General features: G+C 33.8%; 3 protein-coding genes across 4 annotated transcripts; 1 reads left to right on the forward strand and 2 right to left on the reverse strand.

Moving 5' to 3' along the window:
* Positions 1–217: 217 nt before the first annotated feature.
* On the reverse strand, positions 218–6426 carry LOC129879911 (putative late blight resistance protein homolog R1B-8). The gene is made up of 5 exons (XM_055953648.1): positions 6322–6426; positions 6112–6195; positions 1959–5260; positions 764–1873; positions 218–378 (listed from the first exon to the last, which is right to left on the reverse strand). The coding sequence occupies exons 2-4, from the start codon at positions 6142–6144 to the stop codon at positions 775–777; spliced, it is 4434 nt and encodes a 1477-aa protein (XP_055809623.1). The 5' UTR covers positions 6145–6195; positions 6322–6426; the 3' UTR covers positions 218–378; positions 764–774.
* A 3050-nt stretch (positions 6427–9476) lies between these two features.
* Positions 9477–12562, reverse strand: LOC129874035 (zinc finger CCCH domain-containing protein 15-like). Of its 2 annotated transcripts, none has more exons than XM_055949260.1 (3): positions 12459–12562; positions 11119–11870; positions 9477–10217 (listed from the first exon to the last, which is right to left on the reverse strand). In XM_055949260.1, exons 2-3 carry the CDS (start codon positions 11812–11814, stop codon positions 9894–9896), a joined length of 1020 nt encoding a protein of 339 aa, XP_055805235.1. In that variant the 5' UTR covers positions 11815–11870; positions 12459–12562; the 3' UTR covers positions 9477–9893. The 2 variants fall into 2 exon arrangements, with proteins under 2 accessions (XP_055805235.1, XP_055805242.1); XM_055949267.1 differs by having other exon boundaries at positions 11119–11867; positions 12459–12549.
* A 6534-nt stretch (positions 12563–19096) lies between these two features.
* On the forward strand, positions 19097–20179 carry LOC129874052 (24-methylenesterol C-methyltransferase 2-like). The gene has a single exon (XM_055949277.1). It carries the CDS (start codon positions 19097–19099, stop codon positions 20177–20179), a length of 1083 nt encoding a protein of 360 aa, XP_055805252.1.
* The last annotated feature ends 2053 nt before the right edge of the window (positions 20180–22232 follow it).

The raw sequence follows: 22232 nt of genomic DNA on the forward strand, positions 1-22232 counted from the left end.
TCAACATCGAGTGTTTTATTACAAAGAGAGTGATAGTTTAAGTAGGTAAAAGAAATACGAAAAGTTTAAATATAAAACTCACGAAAAAAAAAGAATAACTTAGATGTATTTTTAGACGAGTCAATTACTTAAAATATAGCAAAAACTCTCCACACAATGTTTCTTTGTTTTGCCTTGATACCGACAACAATAATAGATAATGTGACGGAAGGGTTGAAGTTAGAAATGCCTCTTTGTAATCAATCATTACACAAGCAAATACAAAAAATAATTGAAGATTGTTTGATAATTGTCCACAAATAACTAGCTTGTGTGATGGATAGCCCGATGCACAAAGTATTCCGTGTTCACAGGATCTAAGGAAGAGCCACACTCCAACTGCAAGCAAAATCAATCATCAGAAAGCTACCATTATAGTATATGAAACTTTGTAAGATCATCCAGTATAAGTGAACTAGATAAAAACGAATCTTGATTTCATTTTATCTAGTTCATGACTTTTAAAGTTTAATTGTATGTAAATGTGTTCATTTCCTCTGTATTGACACGATCAAAATACTACTATAGGAGTGAAACAAGGGATATAAAGAAGAAGAGTGGCTAGAGTATATTAGTAACAGTTATATGTGTATCTCCAATCATTTTGGAGATAAATACCAATTAGAAGGTAGTCTTAGACGACCTAGAAAGCGTTTGATCTGATTTGTAAGCATACTTGGGTGATAGTGGGAAAAAAAAACTAGAAGGTGTGTGATAAACTTACTAGTGAATTTGCTAGATAAAGATTTTGAAACCATCCTTCGCGAGCTCTTCAATTTGTGTCTCCTGAATCTGCTTAGCTGAGTCTGTGATAGAAATGCTGCACCAGCTAACTTCGATGCTCTCTAGAGTAGTGTTGTAACTGAAAGAAGAAGGGATCTCCTTAAGTTCCTTACATCTTTGCAAAACCAATTTCTCAAGACTAGGGAAGGCGTCATCAGAGACATCCCATTGTGAGATAATTACATTGTCTAATTTCAACACTTTGAGTGCAGGGAACTCATCATCTGTCACTTGCCATGTTTCTCCCTCGAAGGCTTTAAGAAGCAACTTGAGCACCTCGAGCCTTGGAAGTGTTGCGATTGTAGATATTTCTTTCCATGGTAAGCGGAAATTTGAAAGTGTCAACTTCTTTAGATTCTCCGGGAGATTGAATTCACTAGGATGTAAAAGTTTTTTGCCATTAGAGAACACCTTCAGTGATTCAAGATGAACCAAAAAGTCCAACGTGGGAAAACGAATGATTTTTTTTCTCAACTTCATTGAATACTGACCACTCGACTCCAAGAACCTACACCTCAATCTCTTAAGATTAGAGAACTTCCTTATCATTTTCTCCATGTCATCTCCATAGGCAAGACATGGAGTTGAAAGTGTTTCCAAGTCATATAATTTGGAAGAATTATGAATGATCTCTTTTCTGTAACCAAAAGACGCTCTATCGTTTATGTGCACATGTCTCAACCTTACCATGTTCCAAACAGTGTCTGGTATCTTCACTTCCCCTCTTGATCCTTTAATCAAAAGTGTTTCTAGGTATGTCAGTTTGTCTATCCAACGGGGAACATCAGTCGTACCTATTTTAACAGCTAAATATCTCAAATGAATTAGCACTTCTATTTCTTTCGGAAAGTTACCCCAAAGGTCAAGGCGCTCCAAATCCAGCACCTTAAGAAGTCTGAAGCGTAAAACAAATGGGACAGATGGTCCCATCATCTCGTTATTATTGGCTGCGTAGATTAGTAGAGACCGAACAGGGAAGCCATATCTTGGAAATGTGGCATTAGAACACGATGATATCCGACGTTGCTCCAGATCTTGGAAATTTGGATCACTGGTAACGAAAACCAAGATAAGGAAATGATATCAATTAGTTAAAAGAATTGAAGAAAAAAAAACAAGGAATTTTTGAGTAGTACCTGTATACATCCTGCCAAAACTGCTCTTCTTTTGCTCTGATCCTACAAAATTCATGTAAGAGATCATGAAGTCGACATGATTTAACCGTGCCTGTATGTCTCTTTTTGGCGTCCATTAATAGGCTTCGGCTAATGAGATTCACCAAGTATTCTTGAGCCACATCCTCTAAGCTCTTTGTTATATGTTTTCTAACAAGACCTTCGGCAATCCATAACCATATTAACTTCGAGACTGAGATTTCTTCATCTTCCATAAATCTACCCAAGTAAAGAAAACAAGGTTTAAGATATTCAGGTAAATGCTTGTAACTCAGTTCTATTATGTCTCTACAGTTCGAATCACCAATTCCATACGAGCTTAGACTTTCCGCCACTTGTAACCACTTATCTTCTCTCATCTCCATCTTCCCGAGAAAACCTGCCACTAGAACAACCGAAAGAGGTAGTCCATGGCACTTTTTTACAATTTGTTTACCGACATCCACAAATTTTTGAGGACATGATTCCTGGTCTTGGAATAACTTTTGTCGCAACAACATCCAACCTTCTTCTTCATTGAACCAACGAAGGTGTTCAGGTTCACTGTAACATTTGGCATACAATGCTACTTCAACATATCGGCTTGTTAAAATGATCCTACTTGATTTGTTATCATCTTTAAAAGGACTTTTCAACTCATCCCATGCATCAGGAGTCCATATATCATCCATGAAAATGAGGTACCTCTTTCCAATGACACTTTTGTGCAACAAAGTAGCCAAATCTTGGACACTCTTTTCTTCAATTTTGTCAGGGAGCTCAATGATTTGTTGTAAAACTTCAATCAACACTTGTTTCCGTTCATAGACTTGAGAAATACAACACCAAGAACACAAATCAAAGTGATTGGTAGCTTTGCAATCTAAGTATAACCTCTTGGCCACAGTGGTTTTGCCAAGTCCAGGCATTCCGACAATTGAGATAACGTCTAAGTTCGATTGTCCTCCAATGACTTTACCTTTTAGTTTTCCTAAGACATCCTCGAAACCAACTACCACTTCATTAACTTTTGGCTTTTCAGTTTGCTGTGACATACTATTATTGGAAACAGTATCACCAACAGAATGTGTTGTACATTCATATCCATATTCAGAGAACTTTGTCATATTTTCTTTGATATGACGAATCTCTTCTAAGACATCAGACAACATATGGTACCAAATTGTTCCACCTCCATTAGAAACATATGAGTCGACAACATATTCCACTTCATATGCCACACCTACTATTTGTACCCATAGACTTCTCAGCTCATCGTACTCAGTATGTTGTTCTTTGAACTTTTCAAGAAATTCTCTCAGAAATGCTAGTTCCCTTTGAACAGTCTCAATGTTATGCTTTAAGAGAAAAGTCCCATAACTGTTAGATTCTAAGGTCTCCACAAGATATCCAATGAGGAAGTCAAGAAAGCCTAGACCGTCAGTTCTGGGGAGATTAGTCTTAGACAATTTTGGAAATTTAGGACAAATTTCCCTGTCCAATGTCTTGATTAACTTTATCTTTTGTAGCACATCAGAGAGTTGAATGCTTATTTTTCCTGCCACCTCTTCATCACTTGTCTTCCCGCAAAGAGACTCAATGATGGAATCTGCTTCTCCAGCCACCGCATTAACACTACTTAGGAGATCATTCCTTCTTCCATGCTCATCATACTGCTCGGGCAGATCCAACAGAAGATTCCCCAAGAATTCAAGATCACCTAAAAGGTTTTCAATTTTATCCTTCACAAGATCTACTTGAATTATCTCATTCTTCATCAGCTTCCTTAAATTGACCTCGGCCTTGATGAGCTTGACTTTCACTGATAATTCAAACAGGCCATGACTACTAGACTTTTTGTCCGCGTCTTCATTCAAAGATCTCATGTTAAAGGATCTGATGACAGTTTCAAAAATATGAGACACAGCTTCAATATGCCTCGAATGACTATCCCATTCCCGCTGTCCTGGAAGATTGAATACAAGTGTTGCAAAGGATTTGAGCTCCTCATAAAGGATTTCGATTTCACCTTTCCGATAAACCATTGAGTTGTTGGAAATGGAATTCTGTAGATCTATCAAAGAGTATTCTACCTCCATGATTTTGATCATTCCCCTCACTTGATGGAACAAACAAGTAACTTGTCTCAACATGTCTTTGTCCATCCGCCCGAAAGAAACTGAGGCTCTGTTTAGACTTATCTCATTACATTGAACCTTGACATATGATAAAAGATCTTTCAACTCTATAATGTTGTCAGCACACTCTCTTCGCAAGCCTCTCAACAAAGTTATCAAGAGGCTGAGATCTTGACTAATGGTTTCAATTCGAAGAGTTGTAGGAACTTCCGATACATACCATTTACCATCTAGCTCCATGAAATTGTCGACAAGAGAATCTGCAATGGATACAACAAGCTTACTGCTGTGTGGAACATGAGTAGCCAACGGTGGCGACTGTAAAGCCTTCAAGGCTCTGAGATAGTTGTCCCTCAGCACTGTCTCATAAGGTTTCATCTCTTCAAGAAAACAATTAATTGTTCGGATCACATCATATTCCAAATCAGGAGTCAATTTTCCAACATAACACCAGTAATAAATACATGCTGCCAGGTCGAGTAGAATTTTAACGCCAGCAAAGAGATCCTCCACTCCATGGAATTTGATGCAACATGTCCATGTAAACCAGAAGAACCCTCTGAGGAACTTAAGCTTCACTTCAAAAGATTCTACTCTCTGACTAGTCATATCGTCGAGTCTTAAACTCACTAAATATGTTAGCTTCTGAAAAAGAGTGTCCACAAATTCCGCTACAAGGTTAGTATCCTTTACACCCTGCGGAAAAAATGACATCCCCAAGTAGAAGGGATAATTGTTTTCTGTATCTTCAGCCCCAAACCAATTATTGGAATAGTTCAGGCGTCCGTAAGCATATTCAACTTCTCTTTGAAGAGCATTACCATTCAGGACGGAGCTCAGCATTAACTCCAGGATCGACAAAGCAGCGTCTAGCTTCTCGTTTTTTGTACTCACACATGCCTCATGAATGCCGATTCCTATCCTTTTTATGGTTTCGCGGACATTACTGAACGTATCGTAACGATGTGGCCATCTCTTCATAATAAATTGTAGATAGTCAAGTCTCATATTAAGCTCCATGATTACATCTTGGAAAGGGATTACATTAATGTAACTATGCATCCTTAACCACTTCATACACTTGAAAGGGTCTGTCATCAGCTTCTGCTCTCCCCTTACATAATGAGAATCTAGCTCTTCAATATCCTGTCAATAAGAAAAATGATTAAATCATCCATTGCTTACAACGAATGGTAAATAGTCTGCCATCACACCATCCATTGCACCAGGAGTGCGTAATCGACTCAAGATGGTAGAATTTTCATTAAAAATTACTTCTTTTTTCCTCCTATTAACTTTCTACTAGTAATATTTTGCAAGGCTAGCAGCTGACACTCATGGTTATTGAGTATGGCTCAGCCATGCCATCCGTCAATAGTTGGACTTACTTATGCCATTGAACTTTCAGAAATGGCTTAGTCATGCCATCCGTTGATAGCTAGGCTTACTTATGCCATTGCCTTGACCAAAAGTGCACATTCGTGCCACTCTCTATTAACGGCTCAAATAGCCGGTTTTCAAAAACCAGATCCCTTGAATCTTGATACAATATTACCAGAGAACAAGTTATGAAATCAGTATTTGTTTTTTCTATAAATGCTTCCATTTCAACAGGGCTTCTACTCAAACTCTCAAAGGACATTCATCTATAAATAAATTAAACTCACAAAAGAACAGAAATGTATTGCAGTTAGGTCTGTCTATAACAATATTTCACAATAACAACTAAATTTTCTTTGGAACCTATTTTTATGTTATGTTATATATATTATGTTCACTATAATAGCATTTTGTTATAGCAGTCAAAAAAATTTCCGGATAAATAATGCCGTTATTGAGATAGTTTTTCTACCCTTCCTGGGAGTTCCCATCTTTTTGCTTCCTTGGGGGCTCGAACACACGTAATTACAACACATATTAATTAGTTGGTAGAACTATTTAGAGAAGTGAAACAAAGAAGGAAAATGGTAATTAAGAAATGATCAACCATGACATACCTGTGGGTTGATAGCTAAAAAATTTCCATCCATTTTTAAGACACCTAGAGAGTGTCACTGGTTATTCTTCCTGCCTTGCCATAACTTCGATCCAATTATTTGTGTAAAGATCCCAAACAGTTATGAAAAAAGGAATTTAAGAAGAAAGAATAAACACTGATACAATATAAAAAACAGAAAAAAAAAGAAGACAATTAAGAGAAATCTTACCTAAACTAATTTCCTGTCTAGAGTTCCTTCAAGATCATAACATGAATAATTTCAGAAAAACAAAGAAAACAGCAATGGTTTGATTAGGGAAAGAGAACCACAGAGGGAAACAGACAAATTTAATATATATAGAGAGAGTTGACTCTCAATTTATTTCGGACAAGTAATGCAAAAAGATATATTATAATATTAGTAGTAGTAATGCAGGGATTATTATATGTATGAATTAGTAATTAATGCAAATATTGTTTCTTGTTGGATCAATTCATTAACATATAAGATATTATATTGTATAGAAGAGGATATATTTTATATACTACCAGTGTGAATATTTTTTTATTTTATTGATCAGGTTATTTTTACTCTTATTTTTATGATTTCAAATTTATCTTTTAAGGAAATATTTATCGGTAGATATCATTTGAATGACTCAATAATATAAAAAATAGTTCATACTAACAATATATAAAACTTAAACTTTGTTTAAGATATGTGATTATTCATTAAACTGAAAAGCAAGAGTTTTTACAATTATATTCCGCATTCATATATGCCCTTGAGTTTTAGGAGAAAGATAATAGTAGTTCTGTTCTTTTGAATGTTTTATTCATGTATAAGTTTTATTATTTTTGTTGTTAGAGGTATAAGACTATATAAAAAATAACATATAACTTTATATACATATATAGCTGTGTGCAGCCTTTTTCTATGCTTTGTTTTAAGAAGACCAAAAAGTCTCTGTCTGAGGTCACATGTTTTCATTGTAAGTTATCAAAATTAAAGCTGTTTCCATTCCATAATTTTAGTACTTAACTCTTTGCTTAATCCATGTGCAGCGTTTAATAAAAGCCATTATATTTCAATAAAGTGACACTATATGTGTAGATCTATATAGTTTAGGTCAACTCTGCATTTTTAATCCAGAAAATAGATGCATAATTTCTTCGTAACTTCCTAACGATGCCTTACACTCAGGTCACACACTCATGTAAAGGGCACGACGACTAGATGCCCCAATTCAACATATATGTTTTGAGGATTGAGAGTAGGGGAGGAAATTACAATGTTGGGGATCTCATCTTTACGAACAAGGGAAAAGTTTCGGTAGCCAAACAATCAAGTTATAAATAAGATTCTTTTTTTTTTGTTTGCAATTTCGGGATCTTTTTAAATATATAATCATTTTTTTTAGAGGTTAAAGGGTGCTCGTGCTCTCCGTCCTAATAGGGTAGGTCCGCCCCTGATCGAAAACGCTTAGCTCCACCCCTGATTACGAGAAAGAAAAGGGTCAAAAATGTCCTTAAACTATTTGAAATGAACAAAAATGTCTCCCGTTTATAGTTTGGTTTAAAATGCCCTTACTGTTAATATTTTGGTCCAGAAATATTCTTATTATTATTTAACGGGTTAAAAATGCCCTTTTCAAATAAATATATTATTTATTTTCTTTTTGAACAAATTTATTTTCCTAATAATATTTCTTTTATTGGCAAATGTTTATTCTACTTCAATTAGAAAAAAATTAAAAATTAAAAATATTTTTTATTTTATTATAATTATTTTCTATCGTTATTTGAATAAAAATTAATGATAGATTTATTATGATCTTATATATATGACATATATTATCCGTTAAAACTTAGAGTACATGAAATTATTCTATTTTAATTGATAAAATGAGATTACGAAGAATAAAATAATTTCCTACAATTTTATTACTTAAAATGGTTTAAAAAGAAAGAAAACAAGAATAGAGTTCCTTAAAAGTAATATTTTTATAAGGAGCAAGATTTTTTTTTAAAAGAAATATATTTATTCGGAAAAGGACATTTTTGACCCATTTTGTGACAATAGGGGCGTTTTTGACCCATTAAATAACAATAGGGGCATTTCTGGATCAAAGTATTGAGCATTTTTGGACCAAACTATAAAATGATGATATTTTTGTTTATTTCAAATAATTTAAGGGAATTTTTTATCCTTTTTCCAAGAAATTAAAAAAAGAAGAAGAGAAACAACTTTTGACTAGGAATAGGGATGTACGTAGGCCAGATCGGTTCGAATTTTTCAAATACCAAAGCAAGCCAAATTAAATGTGTTATCTAATGATAGTGATGGCAAAATATTTCAGTCAATATATGTTGTTTCTCGAAGATGCAAGTTGTTTCTGCACGGAACATCGATCATGATCTCTCAGAAATCAATGGACAAATAGAAAAGCTATATCACTCCATATATCTGATTTTCCTTATGTCTTTCATGCTTTGTATGAATAATAAAAAGGAAAATCTATGTAATTACACATAGTTCACCATCATATTTACTATTATTATCTATACTTTCAAAATATTACGTATCATACCACTAATTAAGAGTTTTCTACCATATATTGAAGAGGATACACTTAGATACATGTATTTTTTCTATCAGATACACAAAAATAGGGAGAGAAACGAGCGAGATTCGTATGTATCCCAGAATCATACGAATCACACTAGATACAATATGTATCTGACGTGATTTACATGTATCTGAGATATCAAATACATGTGAAAGTGACGAGCGAGATGGGAAAGAGGCGAGGGAGGGAGCGAGATTTGCTATGTATTCCAGATACATGTGAATCCACTTGGATACAATATATCTAGAACAAATTAAACCTAATTTTGATCCTATGTATCCGGAGATACATGTATTTGGACGTATCTGGACGCACAAAAATATGATAAGATACGTAATTTTGCAAACTAGAGTGTATCTAAGTAATTAATTCTTAAACTAGTGGGATTTATATGAGTCCCCTAATAAAAAAAGGCAACTTATTTGTTGATAATGTTGTCTCAACAATGTATATGAGCAATAACTTGTATGCATGAGTGTGGCATCTATAGATACTGTTGGTGTTAATTTGTTGTGTTTCCTTTATCAAGTAGGAAGTTGTTGTCTAGTACCTATGGTGTTGGATTTTTCTAAAGACTAATCTGTATAGTTCGAGATCTCTCCTAACTAAGATTGTATAACCGGATTCTAAACTTACCATCTATACATATTTAATAAATTTTATAAGAGAAATACAAGATTTTGGACAAACCTATTGTAGGTTTGGGGAGGGGGGGGGGAGATGCAATTTATTTACATTTCCCAAAGAAAAGAAATGAGTAACTTCTCAATGAGTCTATATTCAACATTTGAATTACAATCGAAGACATATGGTTGGAGGAATTAATCATTCATCACTAAAGATGTCTTTATCTAGCTTTGGAAGAGACAAAACAAACACACTTCTACAGAAGTATCATTATGTATCAACAAATGTACCACATTAACGTAAACAGAATTACAAGAAAATAATGAGAATCCAGTTTGCCCTTAACCATTTCACCTTCTATGCAATCAAGCCACTCTCCTTATGATCACAACCACCCTCTTCTTGAGTACTTGTGATGCAATTATTCTTTTACTTACAGAGTCAATTTAATTCTCAATTTGCATTCGTTCCTTTTCCACAAATGTTCCAATTATTTTACTTTGTTATAAACAGATCTTTCAAGTTAAGCATCAAATTATTACTATTAGTTTGATCTCATTTTACTGTTGAGGGATCTCATGAGTTTCTCCTGGTCAGTAAGAGAATGGCGGAAATGGCAGCGATGACCGTAAGGGCAAGGATCACCATTAAGGACCATTCGGCATACTTCAGTCTTGTAGCGTGGGTGGCGTAGGACAGGACGAAGCTCCTCAATGCCATGAGCAAATTGGCAGTTGTCTCCATATGGGCATGCCCCTGTTTCTTGCCATTTGTTGCATAGTTCAGTCTTGAACATGCCCTGGTTGTAAACATCTAATTCAAGTGGTGGCTCTTCCTTCTTACTTCCTCCTTTCACATATACCTTTTGCTGCATCATCACCACAAAAACATGTGATTTAGGCCATGAACAAATTAAGACCATATCAATGTTCATGGGCTGAAAATGATGATCTCAATCTTATTAAAGTCTATCACATTTGGATTCGAAAGATATCTTGACCAAGCAAATAGATGCACTTGGTGTTATTTCATCTTTATACTGTAGCCTAGCAAATTTATTGGCAAGAAAGAAGTAAGAGTGCCTTTTTATTCAAGATTTGTTAATGCAACCTAAACAAAATGGTGTATTTTCTCGTGCCCCCTCTTTCTATACAACCAACTCTTCTACTACTGACTCCATTTTTCAGATTATCAAATGATAATGTGAAAGAACACTACATTTTTGTTACGAACAAACATAATGCAATTAGTAGATTTCCTGAATAATTAATGACAAAGTCAAGTTATTTTGGGTCGGCCTTAATGCAGTCACTTAGCCATCGTTGTCTATGGGCATAAATTGACATTCTTTCTGCAGCCATCTTTCCCTTTCCTTTTCTTTTCTTTTATTTATTCGAGTCGAGAATCTATTAGAATCAGACTTTCTATTTTCACACGATAATGGTTAGATATACGTACACACTAGCCTCCCAAACTACGTTGGATTTGATTTTGTTGCTATTGTACTATATGTTAAATCTCTTTTGACCTTTAAGTGCTTACTATATGAATCATCAATATTAATGCTTTCTTTGGGTCCGTAATATGTCAATACAAATGCATGACAAGAAAATGAAAATACATAACATAATCAACATGATACCATAGAAATAATTAAGATTCATTTTTTATTTTATATAGAGAGAGGTTAATACTGTCAACATATTCAATATTATCAAATTTCTTTTTGAGAGGAGAAAATAAAGAGGCAATATAAAAGAAATATGTACCGCTGTGTTGACTGATGATGATTTGATCCGATTCTGTGGCCTACTTCCACCAGCTGCATGATTTGTTTTCAAGTAACCATTGGAACGTACTGAAATACTCTTGGGCAATAGTACCCGATCCACGCCATCTGCCCGACCCGAGTCCATCACGCTTGTTGGGCTTAGATGACGATCCGCAACTACGTCTTCCCATGAATGCCCATCACTGGACGTCTCCTCCTCATGACCAACACCAACATGCTGCATCCTCTGCAGCCCATTATCCAAGCCCAAACCCGATGAAGGCCCATTAACTGTAGAAGCTTTCAGCAGCAACGAAAGTCGATTGTTCAAATTGAAATTCGCCATTTTCAAATTGATGTTCTCTTGACGAAGAGCTAGAGTTTTCTTCTCCGTTTCAAGGAGCTGAGATAACACTCTGTTGTGACGATCCATTAGATCTTGCTGATAATGCTGGTCGATTAGCAACTGAGAACTGTGATTTCGACGGAACCGCGGCGTTACTACCGGAGTCACCGTCGTCTCCGTTGACGGTTGGCTATCGTCGAGTAACATTCCGGTAGGAGGAAACAACATCGACGAGTAGAGTGAGGTTAAATCGAATGCAGTAGGCTGGCTGAGTACAGACGGCGACGGCGCTCCTTTGTCGTAGCTGAACGCGCCTCCCCGGCCGGCGGTTGAGATTTCTCTCTGCATTCTCTCCTGCTTAAAAATCAACGTGTTTTGTTACACGCCGATTTTTATGCTAGCTGCTGCAGATATGAAACGTCGAAAATTTTCAATTCAGTTCTCTGAAAATAAGCAGTTCGTTTACTACATACAAGCATTTGAATATGATAAATTCAGTAAAAAATCCTCTCTTTTTCCTACTGAAATTTCACAGTTCTAATTCTACAGATTAATCAAAACAAATTCATCCTGTTAGTTTCGTTCAAACTTTGTAAAAATCGTATCAATTCGATAACAAGAAGCCGAACAGAGCTCCTTTACTTCTCATTACACAGTAAACAAAAACTCAAACGTACTTGTAAAACTTCCAATGAAACTTACTAATACTTCACTGTTCTGATTTCACCAGAGCAAATCATTTCAATTAAAAGCAGTTTTTCCTTCTATATACGCTAACACAGATGAAAATCCACACAGATATTTATGATCATTCTATCACTCTTTCTGTAATGTTCGATTAAACATAAATTACATAGAGCTGAATCTATTATCGTAGCGAAATTGAAATCAGAAGCAAAAATGCACACGGAATCGAGCACGATAACACATAATTGAAATCTACAAACATTCAGAATCAGAAATTCAAGCAGCTAATTGAAGATGATATATACCTGATGAAACAGCAACGAGCAAGCAGCTTGAAGTGAGCTGTGGATACTTATTATTCTTCCACCAATTCTTCTAGAGAGAGAAATTATGAGCTTGCTATAATGGAAGATGAGAGAGCTTCATATATATATACTTGTAAGAAAGATTTCTCGTGATCAGGGGAGGGGCATTTTGGGGAAAAAAAGAAAATAGAAACCGTTTCAGTGTACGTATACCTCTGTTTCTGGTAACTGTAACAGAATCCTAATTCAGTTATTTGACATTATTTGCCCTTGAAATCTGTTTTTATGTAGTAAGTTTTTGAGGGTACTATCGTCATTTCAATAAGCTAATTTTAACCAATTATAAGGGATATGAAAGTGCAAATCGAATTGACTTAAAGCGGGAATAATATGAAGACTTAAATACCCTCCGCTGTATTCTTTTTGTTTGTTTAACAATTTGGTATTTGCGGTTTACTGGCTCAACTTATTTGAATTTACACTGGGTAGATCAACTGATGAGTAATTTTGATTAACTTGAATTCGCACCGATATAAGGATAAAAACCTTTTATTAGCTTGACTTATTTGAATTTGCACGGGTAGATATATAGAGGGTTAAAACAGATATATTTGAATTTTATACTGACTCGATTTATTTGAATTTATACCTAATAAATTAATAAAGAGATAAAAGGTTTCTTATTTGCTTGACTTATTTGAATTGAATTTGCGCTAGAGAAATCAATAAAGAGGTAGAACAATTCCTACTAAAAAAATTCAATTTTCTAGGATTTAAATTTGAAGCCTCTAGTTATTCAAGATGCTGCAAATATGCAAGGGATCTTTTTTCTTTGTTTCTTGAGTATTCTCAAGATACATTCATTTAGTTTACTAATTATTCTTCAAATATATAGATACGAGTAGTGTACATACCAAAGTTTATGTTCTTTCTATTTCTATTAATTATTATTATTATTGTGTCAACAAAATACAAAGTATAATTATCTGTGTGTTGGTCATGGATTCGAGCCGTGAAAATAACAATTAATACTTGCATTAAAGTAAATTGTGTGTAACTCTGCATCACAATCTTTGAAGTGTGATCCTTCTCCAAACCTTGCTAACGCAAGATGCTTTGTACACTGAACAAAAAAAGAAGCAACTTGTACTATGTTTTGGTTTCCTAGAAGTGATCAAATTCAAGAACTTTATGTAGTTTAATATGATTTTATTATGTTATTGAAAAATTATATATCCTAGATATTGGATCTACAAGTAGCCTGCTAAAATTGAGTTTCAAAAGTTTAATAACTATTTTTGGACAGATGTAAAGTTCCAATTGATGAATTTGTGTTCTTTTCCCTTCTAAATTTAGTTAAACTGATTTTAAGGTGGTGGGGGGGGGGGGGGGGGGGGGCGCTCATGAATAAATGACTAAATTAATTTATGTATATTCTTACTTTGTGACATTATTATACATTACAAGAATTATAAATTGTTAAAGTAAAGTACATCTTTTAAAGGAAAGAGATAATGATTGAAGTTGATGAAAAAGGCGTAAGCTACAAGATTAGTGCAAGTACATTAGTACATTACAATCTTGATTTTGAACATGTAATCATTTGATTCTTTGAATCAATACTTTAATATATTTAGTTAGCATGTTTATATTTTAGAATTAAGACTTCTTTTCTCAAAAATTATTTTTAACACAAAATAGCAAGTTACTTGTCATTTTTACCAGATCACCAATCACTACTTATCAAAAAAAATATTCTATAATTACCTAATAAGTGATCCCATCGTGGAAATATTTTTTTCACTATCAATATATGCAAGAGTAATTTATTTAGCAAGTCAAATGACTCATGCAAGTTAATCATGCAAAGTGTGAATACTACTGAAAAAAAACACAAAATTTTTGAAGAGATCCTTGTAAAATGGCTTTTTGGCAACGTTTCAAACAAATTTTTCATCGAAAATCCCTATATTTCCGATAGTTTTAAGTAGAAACGTTCAGCAAAAATTCACATCTTTTAGTAATAAATTACTACATACAATTTATGCTAGTACAAACCATCCTAAACTTATAATAATAATAACAATAATATTAATAATAATAATAATAATAATTAATAACAATAATAATAATAATAATAATTAATAACAATAATAATAATAATAATAATTAAAAAAAAGGGCAACCCGGTGCACTAAAGCTCCCGCTATATGCAGGGTTTGGGGAAGGGCCCGACCACAAGGGTCTATTGTACGCAGTCTTACCTTGCATTTCTGCCAAAGTCTGTTTTCAAGGCTTGAACTCGTGACCTCTTGGTCACATGACAATAATAATAATAATAATAATAATAATAATAATAATAATAATAATAATAATAATAATAATAATAATAATAATAATAATAATAATAATAATAATAATAATAATAATAATAATAATAATAATAATAATAATAATAATAATAATAATAATAATAACTATAATAATAATAACAATAATAATAATAATAAAAATAATAGTAATAACAATAATAATAATTAATCTTTGATTAGGTGATTAATTATGTCACACCCCTCACTATCACTTATAGTGACTTGTTACTCAATCATCAACTTATTAATCCATAATAAATAAAGGGAAAGTAGATTTAACACTTCCATTCAATTATTATGTAAAATTCTTTCATAGTTAAGAAACTTTAGAAAGACAATAAATAGGGTCCCATCTCTTCTCTTCTTTTTACTTCACAAAATCCAATTTAATTTATTTTTTCCATTATTTCTTAAATTAAAAAAATAATATTTGGTTACAACAAAATTTCTCATTATAGCTTGCTGTTAGGGAAGACTATATGTTGATTGCTTGTGTTTGCTTGTTATAGAAGATTATCAAGAATGCTGTTTGGTGGTTTTCTTTTTCCAATTATCTTTTTTAATTTAATTTATATTTACTAACAATATATTACTATTTACAGTATCAATACATTTTAACTTGTATATATAACAAGTTACATGTTTTTTTTTATATGAATAATAATTAAACTGTCAAGGTATATAAGTCAATCTCATTTTTTTATAGCGAGTCATATACTTTTTAGGTTACTTTTTTAAATTTTTTATGAACAATTAATCCTTTAGTTATGTTTTACGAGACCCGAGAATGCAAAATTTCTTTTTATTTTGTCAACGCATGCATAGTAGCGAACCTTAATTTTTTTTTAATTCAAATTTTGTATCGTCACATCATTCAAATAATATTTACAGATAAGCTTTCTAGAGATATGAGATTTAAAATCTTCAAAGTAAGATATATTATTTACTATAATAGATAAAAATGAACATTTATATTAACATTGTATGTCACTTAAATAGGTGGTTAAAGAGATTTCCATTTAGGAAGGAAACAATGATTTTCTTTAGGGGAAAAAAAGAGGTTTGCTTCTTTATCACAACTTTTAACTAACTATATTTTTTCCAATTTTTTCATCTCTCCAATCACAATTTAGTTTGAATCATGTGTTGTTTGGTGTAAATAAAGCCAATATGATCCCACATTTGCCCAACTCAACCTCTCAACTTACACACATTTTCTTTTTTAAGTAATTGTCAAGGTTGTTAAGCTAGCTATCATACATATAATATATTATAGTTTTAACTTCCTTTTCATTACAGTTTGCAATTTTCAGTTTTTCACACATACAGGCCCTACTATACAAACAAAAATATTACTCAATGAAGCTAATTTCAACTCGTGTACATATATTCCATTTGTTTACTTCTTATAGTTTTCTATAGAAACTATTACTATCTATTCATTAAACACATCTCGAAGCTGACTAACAACTTTTCCCTTTTCGTGTCTTAACTATCACCAGCTACTCAATTAGTTGTATTTTAATATATAAATGGTGATAATTTATGTAGGAAAAAAGAATATCTGATAATTGGAGTATGAAACTTGCGAATATAGTTCAAGTGTATTTTTGATCATCAACTTTTAAAGAAAACATAGTTATTTCAACCTATCACATGCACCTTGACTATTCTGCTGGTTATGTGTTCTCTCCCATCAACATAAGTACCAATAGGCATATATAGGTAGATGGGAATTTTTTTTTCAAATACACTATTTGAACAAAAGTTACCAAATTGTGCCGAACTCGATCGTATCTCGGCTTTTGCCTCCGGCCCTATAGTGAGAGAGCATATGTAGTTACTTATAAGTAAGATAATCGAGATATACACAAACTGACACCGCCTATTTTCTTTTCAAAATAATCGGATTAAGTTGTTGCTTTCATGCTTATCCATTTTAGGCTCGTAGAATCAATTGAAAAATATGTGTAATTCTAATATAGCGGTATTGATACTTGCATGACATTTATTTGTATTGACTGATAATTTAAGGCAATTATGCCATTAAGCAAATTAAATGGTTGAACAAACTGGGGTCCCTGAAAACTCAATTTAGCCAAGAACATTTTGTAAAATGTGATGCACATCTTGAACATCTTGTCATGTTGAAATGATACACATTAATTATTGCGTATTCATTCTGTTGGAAGGTAGAGATGGCAATGGGAGGGTGAGGTGCACATCGATACATGCAGTGAGGTACACTTGCAAGAATGAAACTCAGATAAATCGACCTACACAAGCGATAGAGCATGTGATTTATTTAATTCGATGCAAAGTGAAAAATCTTATTGAGGAATTAGGAAGATGAAAAAATGAAATGCGGAAAAGGAGATAAGATCCAAGAAAATACATACGACAAAATTGGATAACCTTTCGTAGATTATTTTTAGGTCGAACTCACAAACAAGGTGGCTTAAAGAGTTAAAATAAATTCAAAAACCAAAAGCAGGGCAAGAGACTGATTAAATAAAAATTTACAAATACTTGTATACTTTTGACATATTTCTTGAACCATTTTTTGAAAAGCTAACCATAAAAGAAAACTTAAAATAGAGCGGAACGGGTCCATGCGAAATGGGTCATAAATAAATAAAAATGCTAAGCAAAGGGGTTGGGTAACATTTCACCCTCTCTGTCCTTGTCCTGTTTGTCATCCCTATCTATGTTGCATAGACCTTCCAAAAATGCCATTGTAACTAGTATTCGTGTCGAATCCTTCAAAAATGCATAGCTTTTGAAAGATCTGACACATCTAGTGATATTTTTAAAAAGTCTGAGCAACATAGATTCCGACGAGAGGCGACATGCATGAAGATTAGGGGTGGGGGATGGGATGAGTTTGTTGTTGATTTCACTACTAACATAAGTCTACATGTCAATGTATAATGTTCACAAAATATTACTTACTACTATGTAACCTCAACAACCAACATAGCATAATAGGTAAAAGGTCAATATCTAGGAATGTTAAGATTTAGAATCAAACAAGCCTTCATTTCAGATGGGCTATCACAATAAGTCTATGTTGTCCAATTGAGCAAAAATTCACAGTCCAATCTCCACAACATAAAAAACACTCTTTATAACAATGTCGTTTGTCTGAATATTTTTGATTGTTATATATAGTAATATACTTTTATAGAGAACATACAATATATAACATAACATGAAAAATCAATTCTACGGAAAACTTGGCGGTTATAATAAAATGTTGTTATAGAGAGGTCTGACTGCAATTTTCAATCTCTTTAACTTTATTGATAACCTTCCAATTGATGATTCAATTTATAAAAAGGCAGGGACAAAGGAACAGATTGCTTCATGGACATCACATAAACACAACAAAATGAAGAAGAGGAACGCATCAAAATGGATCACGTTCAAATGAATGCCGCAACCAGAGGGCAGAGGCGAATTCAGGATTTAACGGAACTAAATTTGAAAGTCATATTTAGACTTGGACATTTTCAGGGATGCGCTAATAACCAATGAATGGCAGGATTCAATCTTTAAGATTCTTATGGTTTGTTTGGATAGTTGCAACTTGTTGTATTGTGGTGTGTTGTTAGTTTAAATACAAACATTTATTTTGATTGTCACTTAACTTTTATTATATCGTTTTGTCAAATAACGAAAAATCACATTTTTATGTAACGATTCGTGTGGAGTGATCACCTGTCTTTGCTTATTATCTGATAGAATGGGACAACATGAAATAATTGGATCCATAGTTTTAGGGATAAGTGAAACAAAATAGTTGGATCCCTAGTTTTAGGATATCAAGTAACATGAAATTAGAGGAAGAATATTTCAATTTCCAGTTTTGCAATTATACAATTTTGGCTATGTACTGCCATTTTTTAGATCTGTTTTTGTTTTGCTAAATTAATTTTGGGTCAAAATTTACATAGGACTTTGTATATACATGTCAATTCCCCCTTATTTTACTAGGGAGAAACTTTCCATTATTATTATTAATGAAAAAGTATTAAATAATCCAACTTAAAAAGTACTAAAACCTAGTCAAAACCCTATTAATTAGCACTAGAATTAATATTCTTTAAATCACAGGAGAAAAAGTCATGTTTTTTACCACTAAAATTGTTCCTTTTGTTACGCTATTATTGTTATGTAAAATCTCGTCATAAAAACACTTCATTTCTAACTCTCACTTCTATGCTCACACTTGTTTATTTATTTTAATTCACTTCTATAATAACCATGGAATTTTTTAAGGAATTGCTTACCATCTTTTGTACCACCGCCGTTCTATTCGGCGGTGGATTTTGTTATTTTACTTTCCTCTTTGAGCAGAAGGGTAAAAAGGCCGTTCAATTTTCTTGTGGTTCTCTACCTAAAGAGAAAGTTCAAGAAGGGTATGAACGATATTCATCATTTTTCGAGCGGGGCCTTGATGGAAAAGAAATGTTCTCCTCCGATAAAGTCCCTGCCTTTGTTGACACATTTTATGACCTTGTCACCGATATATACGAGTGGGGTTGGGGCCAGTCTTTCCATTTCTCCCCTAGTATTCGGGGGAAATCCAATCGCGATGCTACACGTATGCATGAGGAAATGGCGGTTAATCTCTTGAATGTAGAGCCAGGAGCCCGTGTCCTTGATGCTGGTTGTGGTGTTGGTGGACCAATGAGGGCCATTGCGACCCATTCAGGAGCTAATGTTGTTGGCATTACTATTAATGAGTACCAAGTGGAACGGGCCCGGGCTCACAACAAGAAGGCTGGGCTTGACTCTTTATGTGAGGTGGCTTGTGGCAATTTCCTAAAAATGCCCTTTGATGATGATAGTTTCGATGGAGCTTACTCCATCGAAGCTACATGCCATGCACCGAAACTTGAAGAAGTGTATGGGGAAATCTACAGGGTGTTAAAGCCCGGATCTTTCTACGTTTCTTACGAGTGGGTTACGACTGAATTGTATGATTCAAATGATTCCGAACATGTGGAGATAATTCGGGGGATTGAAAGAGGCAATGCATTGCCCGGGTTGAGAAGCTACAAGGACATTGCTGAAATCGCTACCAAAGTAGGTTTCGAGGTGGTGAAGGAGAGAGATTTGGCTAAGCCACCGGCGGAGCCATGGTGGACTAGGCTCAAAATGGGGAGGATTGCTTACTGGAGGAATCATGTAGTCGTGACGGTGCTTTCTTGGCTCGGGATCGCCCCTAAGGGCGTCGTCGATGTCCACGATATGTTGTTAGTGACGGCTGATTATTTGGCTAAAGGGGGTGACACTGGCATTTTCACTCCTATGCATATGATTCTATGTAGAAAGCCTGATTAAGTACATTTTATAGCATCGAACTTTCGTAGAGCAGGGCACTCTTCGAATGTGGGTAGACTCCCTAGCAGTCAATAAGGCGACGAATGGGTATTAATTAATTATGGAGATATTATCGACAGATTAGCGATGAAAATCATGCCTAGTCATAGAACTAATCAGTTTAGCACTAGTATCAACTTTTTTTTGTAGTGGCATTATTAGTACCTAGGTTGTTATTATAGGGCGAAATATAAATTATCCGATCGACTAAAAATAATTCTGTCATAACAACATCAATGGCACACAAGAGGAACTGGTTCGTCACCGTTCATGTTTAATATTTTCTGTGGAGGTTAATAACAATATTTACATACGTTTTTTTTTTTTGCCTTATTATGGAATTCTTTTTTTTTTCTAACCTCTTTGTAACAACCTCGTTCATTTCAATATTCTTTTATAGGGATAGACTTTCATCAATTATAATAACATTTGATAATTAAATCTTATTTAGTTGTTATCCAATTTTATTAATGTTATAAAAAGTAACAAATAAAAATTGAAAATCTCAAAACACATTTATATTTCATTAATTAAAATTTTTGACTTGCTTCTATTTTGTGCCTATACACAAATTGCCACATATTTTTGAGTTTCTTTGATGAAATTGGCTTCATAAGAATGAACCCCTTTTGCCTCTGCTTCTTCCACCATTTCTTTCTTCATCATTGATGACATTACTAAATAAAAATGAAAAAAAAAATCAGAACGAAATATCAAATGACACTTCTCTGAGAATTTGAAAATTTTTGGACATACAAACAATAGTTATGTCCTTGATGAGTTGAACGGACCTTATGAACTCAAAGCAGTCCATTTCTGATATGTTGACATCAACCATGACAAGGCTGAATTCATCGATTCGTTCCCGGAGAATGGACAAGGCTAAAGTTGCTAGTTCACAGGTAGTTACAGTATAAACAGAAAATCAATTTCAGAAATGTCAAAAGGAAGTTAAATACATTGTTTAATACTTTTAGTATAGCTAGTGAGAAACGAAGAAAAATAAAGCTAGATCCATATGAGTGGAGCTAGGTTGCCACAAAGGGGTACCCCCGAAAAATTCCACTTTTTATTCAACAACAATTCGAAACAAGTGGGGGTTGGCTCCACTTATTACTATAGTCGAATTCAACTTGTTTGGGTTCAAGACAAAGTCGTCGTTCCTATAGCATATACGGTCTTATTTTTTTGGCCAATGATTTAAAAATTACACTAGATATTCAAGGCTAAGATTGCCTTAACATATCTGATGTATGTGTGTTCAACCTTGCCAGTGGAGAGAATGAGTGCTTGCAATAGAGTCAGTGATTTGAGTCTTGAAGTTGTCTCTAAATAACCATCCTCAAGTAAAGTAACCATTCTCATGGTCAGAGCATTTTCAAAATTTTGCATAGGAATACTTGTCATGCTTCCTACTCAGCTTGTTTTTCAGTTGAATGGGCCGACTTGGATTCATATTTGACTTCATTCACCAAGATTGTTGCTCTAAGTTAAAGTAAAGTAACCATCCTCACAGTCCGATCATTTTCAGAACTTTGCATAGGAATACTTGCCCTGCTTCCTGCTCAGCTTGTTTTTTAGTTGAATGTGTCGACTTGGATTTGTATTTGACTCCATTCACAAAAAATGTTTCTCTAAATTAAAGTAAAGTAATCATCCTCACGGTCAGAGCATTTTCAGAACTTTGCATAGGAATACTTGTCCTGCTTCCTGCTCAGCTTGTTTTTTTGTTGAATGGGTCGACTTGGATTCGTATTTGACTCCATTCACCAAGACTGTTGCTCTAAATTAGAGTAAAGTAAACCATCCTCACGGTTAGAGCATTTTCAGAATTTTGCATAGGAATATTTTCCCTGCTTCCTATTCAACTTGTTTTTTAGTTGAATGGGTCGACTTGGATTCGTATTTGACTCCATTCACAAATTTTGTTGCTTTAAATTAAAGTAAAGTAAACCATCCTCACGGTTAGAGCATTTTTAGAATTTTGCATAGGAATACTTGCCCCAGGGCCCAC

This window comes from Solanum dulcamara, chromosome 2 (assembly GCF_947179165.1).
Source record: "Solanum dulcamara chromosome 2, daSolDulc1.2, whole genome shotgun sequence".
NCBI classification, from domain to species: Eukaryota; Viridiplantae; Streptophyta; class Magnoliopsida; order Solanales; family Solanaceae; genus Solanum; species Solanum dulcamara.

Excerpts from the sequence above, each read along its gene's own strand:
- LOC129874052 (XM_055949277.1), top strand. The coding sequence starts at position 19,097 with ATGGAATTTTTTAAGGAATTGCTTACCATCTTTTGTACCACCGCCGTT.
- LOC129874035 (XM_055949260.1), bottom strand. The coding sequence starts at position 11,814 with ATGCAGAGAGAAATCTCAACCGCCGGCCGGGGAGGCGCGTTCAGCTAC. Across the intron at positions 10,218-11,118 it reads CATCATCAGTCAACACAGCG|CAAAAGGTATATGTGAAAGG; the intron begins GTACATATTTCT and ends GTGATGATGCAG.
- LOC129879911 (XM_055953648.1), bottom strand. The coding sequence starts at position 6,144 with ATGGATGGAAATTTTTTAGCTATCAACCCACAG. Across the intron at positions 5,261-6,111 it reads TTTTAGCTATCAACCCACAG|GATATTGAAGAGCTAGATTC; the intron begins GTATGTCATGGT and ends TCTTATTGACAG. Across the intron at positions 1,874-1,958 it reads TTTTGGCAGGATGTATACAG|TGATCCAAATTTCCAAGATC; the intron begins GTACTACTCAAA and ends TTTCGTTACCAG.